The following is a 6,811-nucleotide window of genomic DNA, read 5'->3' as shown; positions in this document are numbered from 1 at the left end:
CTACATTTAGCGGCGGGGTAGCTGCATTTAGCTGCCCTTGCCAGTTTAGCTAGCTGCTGTTGCTTGCATTCTCCTGTGTTAAATCTCCAGCTAAAACGCGGCCACATTTGGCTGTGGGCAACGCTAACCGCTAAAATGACTGCGAGCTTGTCATTTATGGCTGTGCTAGATCCGCAGGCAATCGTATAACCAGTGGCGAGCTATCCTTATCTCTCACACACACACACACACTCTCTCTCTCTCTCTCTCTCTCTCTCTCTCTATACTATACTCGCCTGTGTATAGTGTATTGCTCTCTCTGCAGTTGTCTCTCCGCCATGGCCACATTTTTCTGTGTGTAACATCTGTGTAAGCTTTCCCTCTGATTTCTGCTTCCATAGCCACTTGCAACCCTTTCCCTCTGCTTCTCTCTCTCTCTCTCTCTCTCTCTCTCTCTCTCTCCTGTAGCCATTTCCAAGCTTTCTTCATTAATGCCTCTGCCCATTGCTACTTTCCCTCTCTGACTTTCCATAGCCATCTTCATTGCCTGCTTCTCCACAGTTCTCTGCTTTTTCATAGCCATTGTATGCCCATTGCTGCTTTTCCACAGCCATGACTATCAGCCACAACCTTGATTACCCTCTCGTTAGACCCCCTTACCGCACTGGACTTGCCCTTGCACCTATCAATCAACCCAACAACTGGTTTGTACTCACAATTTGCTTAATCTGCCATGGTCCTGTGCTAATCTTCTTAAATTTCCATTGGTTTAGTGCTATTCTCCTTTGAATGCCCTGGTCAAGATCACACTTAATTTCTGGGTACAGTTTATATTTGATAGAGAAACGCAACTTAGTCACATGAAAATGTCATTGATTTGTGAATAGATAATCTACAAAGTATATATCCTAACCTTAGTTTACCTTAGTCTTTCTCTGGACAAATATTACATTGGATCACCCACTTTATGCTAACACACATTGTTCTTTTGGTGTACCTACTGTTATCTGCCTATTGGGATTTATTGCTTTCTCTCTTGTTTATATATGAAGTAGAATTGGCCAATACTTGTGACCTAATTAATGATAATAATGCTATACTTTACCTGTTCCAATTGAAATTTGGCAGTGTATTTTATTTCTGACAAGGTATGGGCAATGCCATCATGCATACATGCAGGACAATCCCAGATGTTCCAAGTGATATTATTGTTGAAGTTGGCGGTGTGACCTTTGCTTTACACAAGGTATTATCTTTAAGTGAACTCAATTAGATTATGTATTAGCTTAATTTCCTGGCTATCTTTAACCCACGAAGTTTAATGCTAATTTGACTGTTAGAGAGGTTGACTTTGAGAGAAAAAAACTTCTACCTCCGAATGTAAAGGGGGGTTGACTTGGCCTTCTTGACAATTTTCTCCGAATTCGGCCAGTTCAGCGCTGTCTTAGAAGCGGAAGTCAATGCTAATTTAGCTTCTCGTTTCTGTGCTTCTGGGCTCTTACTCCTCTGGACCTTAATTTATTTAATCACTTGCCTGTTCTCTTAATTGGGTCCTTAGTCTCGCAAATCACTCTATTCAGGGATTAATGTGCCTTCCGTCTACCCTTTTTCTCTAAATTGACAGTTTTACTCAATTAGCTGGGCAGCAGTAGCTGAAGAAAATTTCACCAATTCTCTCGTTTTCAGTAATTAGGCAGTGATTTCTAACTGCAATTGTCTGTCATTGTTAGTTTCCAGCTTACTTATTTACATGTACTGATGCAGCATTATATGTTGTGTTGGGCAGTTCCCTTTGATATCAAGATGTGGGCTTCTCAGAATGCTAGTAGTGGAAGAGAGAGAAGGGGAGGCATCAAGGGTGGAGTTAGAAGGTATGCCTGGAGGGGCAGAGGGCTTTGAGCTAGCAGCCAAGTTTTGCTATGGTGTGTGCCTTGAAATCTCAAAGTACAATGTCGCCCTCCTTCGATGTGTAGCTGAGTATTTGGACATGTCAGAGGAGCATGGAGAGGACAACCTTGTGTCCCAAACAGAGACTTACCTTGAAAGGCTGAGCAAACAGACCTTTAAAGACATTGTGGCAACCCTTAACACATGTGAGAACCTCTTACCCATGGCAGAGGATCTCAGGATTGTGGCTAGATGCATTGAATGGACGGCCTTGAAGGCCATCCAAGAGCAAGATGAATCCAACCACCATAGCCTGATCACATTCCATGAATTCCAACATAACACGAGCAACCACATTGATTGGTGGGTGGAGGATTTGTCGGTCCTTCGCATCGATTTTTACCAAAGAGTTTTGGCAGCTATGAGGGAGAAGGGATTGAGAACGGAAGGTGTCGGGGGTGCCCTTGTCTACTATGCGCACAAGTCTCTTAAAGGATTGACAAAGAAGAATTCGGGTCTATGGGATTCTACCATAAGGAACAAAATGAAGGTCCATGATGCAACCACAGCTATGGAGCATGAGCAAAGGATACTGTTAGAGACCATAGTAAGCCTTCTGCCAAGAGAAAAGCATGTGGCCTCCATCAATTTCCTCATTGGGCTATTAAGAACAGCATGCATGTTGGAGACAACATTGGCTTGCAGGTTGGATCTAGAGAGGCGGATCGGCATCCAGCTGCATAGGGCCACATTGGATGACCTTCTGATACCATCTTTCGGTAACTATGATGGCGAGACACTCTTTGATGTGGACATTGTACACAGGCTCATTGCTAGCTTTATCGAGCAACAAGGCGAGGATGACTTCGAAGACAACATGTCTGAAGTGTATGATGAGACTGATGGCTTCAACTCTCCCACTCAGAACCCCATGGTGAAGGTTTGCAAGCTGCTTGATGGGTACCTCGCCGAGATTGCTGCTGATGCCAATTTGAGTTTATCCAAGTTTGTTTTACTAGCAGAGCTGCTACCAGACTATGCCAGACCTGTTGAAGATGGGCTGTACAGGGCCATTGACATCTTTCTCAAGGTACATTCCTCATAAACTTTTTCATATTCTTGTCAAATATGTTTTCCTGTCTTCAAGGCTTCAGAGTCCCACTTACACTTGAAGTGCTTGCACTTGAAATGCTTTATCAACAAAGGATGATGGGATGCCCACAAAACACAAACGTTTTTTCACCATGGAATATGAATTTTTTACCGTCTTTAATTTTGTTTTGGGTGCATTTGATGGCCAAAATGCTAGAAAATGAGCATGGTGGTTATTAAAATTCAATTCTGACTGACTGCTAGACCACTTTTCCCCATTCAGTGCTCAAAAATACCTGGCATTTAGCACCTGTGGAAAAAAAAACCAGCTGAACTTTGACCTTGTCATGAAGAAAATTGATTAACCTTCAGTTTTTTAGTTATAAAGCCGACCAATCACAGGATTTTGATCAAGGAAAACCGGCCACACTTCAACCTTGTCCTTTTTCTCACTGGCTAGGAAAAATGTTATTTGCAAGCACTGTTCCCACTTACCCTCATAGCTCTGTTTAAAAAGTGGATCTAGTCCTAACTGCATCATAGCCATTTGGACTTTGAAGCCCTTCTGTTAAGCTTTTCCCCCAAAATAGAGCACTTCATTTCCTAAAATAGAAGATTGCAAACAAAAGCTATTCTTTCAAGAAGTGGCAGATGTGTGAAGTTGCTAAAAAGGAGCTAAAAAGTTCCACTTTATCCCTCTCTAAAAGTCACATATGTGCTGTTTCTTTATCAAGCCTTGTCATTGTATTAAGTGGAATTTAGGGCTAAAGCCCATTTGATTTACAATTTATCTCCACCTGTAGAGATTGTTGGTTGAACCGACAACCTCCGGTTCGGACTTCAACCTCCTGACCATTTTAACTACAGTGAAGCTCTATCACATACTGCAATTCTCCCTCTTACCATGCCTAGTTTTTCATGCCAGCTTTGTATAGATTTGACTTGATAGACCTCGTGCCAATTGTGGCAAAAGGCAGCCATGTATGGTGGTAACAATATGGCAATCTTTGTATGATATATTTTATGCAGCTTTTTGCTTTTTGCTTGAACAGGAATGTCTATAGTGCTTTATAGTAGACCTCTTTATCATATTGTTTGATACAAGACAAACTAGTTGTCTTGCACCATGTCCTTTATGCAATTTTTTGTTGGGTACCTCTGTGGTAGTTTAATAAAGCTTGCTTTTTCTAGGCTTTTAGGTGCTTCTGACACACCTGGGATAACACAAGCAGCTTTGGAGGAAAAGCAGGTTTTTAGTCACATGGCCTAGATATTAATTTAATCATACTATGGAGGTTATCATGGAAGTTTTTTCTTGTATCACATTTATATACCAATACCTGTTCTTGTCACATGGGTCTTTTGTGTATCAAATGCCATGTATGGCCTTTTTTGGAGTCTCTTATTGATTCAAATTTCAATGCTTGTCAGTTTTTCTTGTTAAAAATAAAGCTTTTTTAATTTCTTCTCTGATCTCTAGAACCGTTTTGGGCTTAATATATTAAGGACAAGCTTTGTAGATTAGCTCTCACATGCTAGGCATGGACTCTCTTCTCAGGGGGGATTATCTGGTCACCCTTAAAAAAAAAAAAGAAAAGAAAAATCTTTTACATAAATGCAAATTTATTTCCTCATTTCTACCCTTCCCTCCTGGTGAGGAGATATAATTTTTTCCCATGTTTGCACATGCCCTCTTGTATTTCATTCTGTGGTGGTGACAGGCTTATGTATGGTTTAAGCCAATCCATCTTTTAAATGTTAATTATTACAAATCTTTAGTCAAGGAGCTCACCATGAGATATGCACCTGTTCTGCAGGCTCATCCTAGCTTGACAGATGTGGAGAGAAAGAAGCTATGTCGGCTGTTGGATTTTCAGAAGCTGTCACAGGAGGCATGCACACATGCAGCACAGAATGAGAGGCTACCAGTGCAGGCGGTCGTGCAGGTGCTCTACTTTGAGCAGATGAGGATAAGGAATGTGATGGCGGGGTCGTACAATCCCGAGGTCGTAGACCCGGTCATGAGCAACATTCACAATCACAATCATAATCAAAACCTCAATCAAATTACAACAGGCGATGCAACAGGGTCATTGCACAAGATTAGCAGCGGCGCCCTCGCTCCTAAGGACCACTATGCTTCTGTGAGGAGAGAGAATAGAGAGCTCAAGCTTGAAGTGGCTAGAATGAGGATGAGGTTAAGTGACCTTGAGAAGGATCACCTCCACATGAAGCATGACATGGAGAAGGCCCACCTGCCACACCATCATCAACACCATGGCTTCTTCCATGCTTTCTCTAAATCCATCAGCAAGCTGAACCCATTCCATCACCATAAGCTGAACCCATTTAATCATCACCATCATCTGCATCATCCACATTCTCTCTCCCAACCTCAACCTCAGAGGCGAGCTAGCTCCATATCTAGTGCCTCTATGCAAGCGTCATTGGAACAACCCAAGAAGGAGTTTAGGCGAAAACGCCACTCTTTATCTTAGGGCCTTGTATATACTCCATCTCTCTCTCTCTCTCTTTCTGTGTGTGCCTGTCTCTCTGTATACACTCAAAGTCTCTCTCGCGTTAATAAAAAAAAGGTTAAGTTTTAAGCTGCTGCCTCGTCTAAGCGCTGAGCTTCGTGCGTGGCTGGTTGTAACACATGAAGTATCACGAAGTGTGAAGCGACGAAGAAAGAAAGAAAGAAAAGAAAAGGAAAAACAAAAAAAGAAAAGATTAGGCCTTGCCCACGAAATACTTACAACTTTAATTTCACTAAAATTCCAAAAAAAAACTTGCTATATTTCACCAAACCCATCAATTTTGAAGGGTAAGGGTTCTCGTAAAAAATCTCGCAAAAATCTAGCCTGTTTCCCATGGTCGAGTTACTTGGGTGTGGCATGTCTCAGAACATTTGGCTCTAATTGTACCAAAAAAATCCCTAGTTGAAAATTGCATTGTAAAATTGTCGAAAATGAGATCAGGTTATCGAAATGGCATGGGAAGCTCAACAAAAAGTGTGCATCTAATGCAAGGGCGAGCTGAGTCTCAAAAGATGATGTGACCACATACTTTTACTTTAGTATTATAAGCATATAGGCATGCACATGTAAATTTGGTAGAGAGTATAACTTGAATTATGTAGAGGTAATGGTAACAATTAATTAATTGTTATATATCCTTATGGCTTTTCTTCACCTATAGCTCAATGGATGGAGAAAGGGCCTTTACCCATGGAGTGGTTCATTATCTTGTCAAATACTGTTACATAATTGAGCTTGAGGTAAAATCGATTGTGCCAAAATGGGTTTTGAAACTAGGCCTTATGCCCCACCTGTACCCATCAGAAAAGCTGACAATAATTCATTAATGCAAATTTAATGTTATTTCTTAACTCGTTAGATATAATTAGTTATGCCATGGGAAGGGTCTCTTATGGCCCTTTCCCACTGCCAAGGTAATGCTTGATCTCCCTTTTGTAACCCTAGCATCCACATCATTTTATTGTCCTCAACAAGTGAGAGTGTAAATGAAAATAAATTTGGATTTCCAAATAGATATTTTGATGAGTGATAATCTATCTTGAACACTTGTTTTCAAATTTCAATTTAAATCACTCTCTGCAAGTTTAATTTCGTTTGCAAGCATTGTCTTTGAAGCTCATGAACATGTGTATAGTTGAGCGTGTGTATAGGGTAGGGATCATGGAGAGATGTTGTGGCCCGTACCTACCTTTTTTTCAAATTTCAATTTAAATCATTCTCTACAAGTTTAATATTAATTCTTATGTAAGTGTCATGATAGGAGTTAGATACATGAAATTTCAAGTTTAAAGGTGATTAAAACTAGTGAATATGAA

The 6,811-nt window shown here is 40.8% G+C and overlaps 1 protein-coding gene across 1 annotated transcript; it reads left to right on the top strand.

Annotated features, from left to right (window-relative positions):
* The first annotated feature begins 250 nt into the window (after nt 1-250).
* On the top strand, nt 251-5,545 carry LOC147632795 (BTB/POZ domain-containing protein At5g48800-like). Its single transcript, XM_086806925.1, has 4 exons — nt 251-683; nt 1,159-1,225; nt 1,766-2,956; nt 4,776-5,545. Exons 1-4 carry the CDS (start codon nt 592-594, stop codon nt 5,454-5,456), a joined length of 2,031 nt encoding a protein of 676 aa, XP_086663051.1. The 5' UTR covers nt 251-591; the 3' UTR covers nt 5,457-5,545.
* Nucleotides 5,546-6,811: the final 1,266 nt, after the last annotated feature.

This window comes from Cibotium barometz, chromosome 13, assembly GCF_041138505.1.
Source record: "Cibotium barometz isolate CiBa-2024 chromosome 13, ASM4113850v1, whole genome shotgun sequence".
NCBI classification, from domain to species: domain Eukaryota; kingdom Viridiplantae; phylum Streptophyta; class Polypodiopsida; order Cyatheales; family Cibotiaceae; genus Cibotium; species Cibotium barometz.
The sequence above is the reverse complement of the archived record's forward strand: the minus strand, read 5'-3'. Positions and strand labels throughout refer to the sequence as shown.

Excerpts from the sequence above, each read along its gene's own strand:
- LOC147632795 (XM_086806925.1), top strand. The coding sequence starts at position 592 with ATGACTATCAGCCACAACCTTGATTACCCTCTCGTTAGACCCCCTTAC. Across the intron at positions 684-1,158 it reads ATCAATCAACCCAACAACTG|GACAATCCCAGATGTTCCAA; the intron begins GTTTGTACTCAC and ends GCATACATGCAG. Across the intron at positions 1,226-1,765 it reads TGACCTTTGCTTTACACAAG|TTCCCTTTGATATCAAGATG; the intron begins GTATTATCTTTA and ends TGTGTTGGGCAG.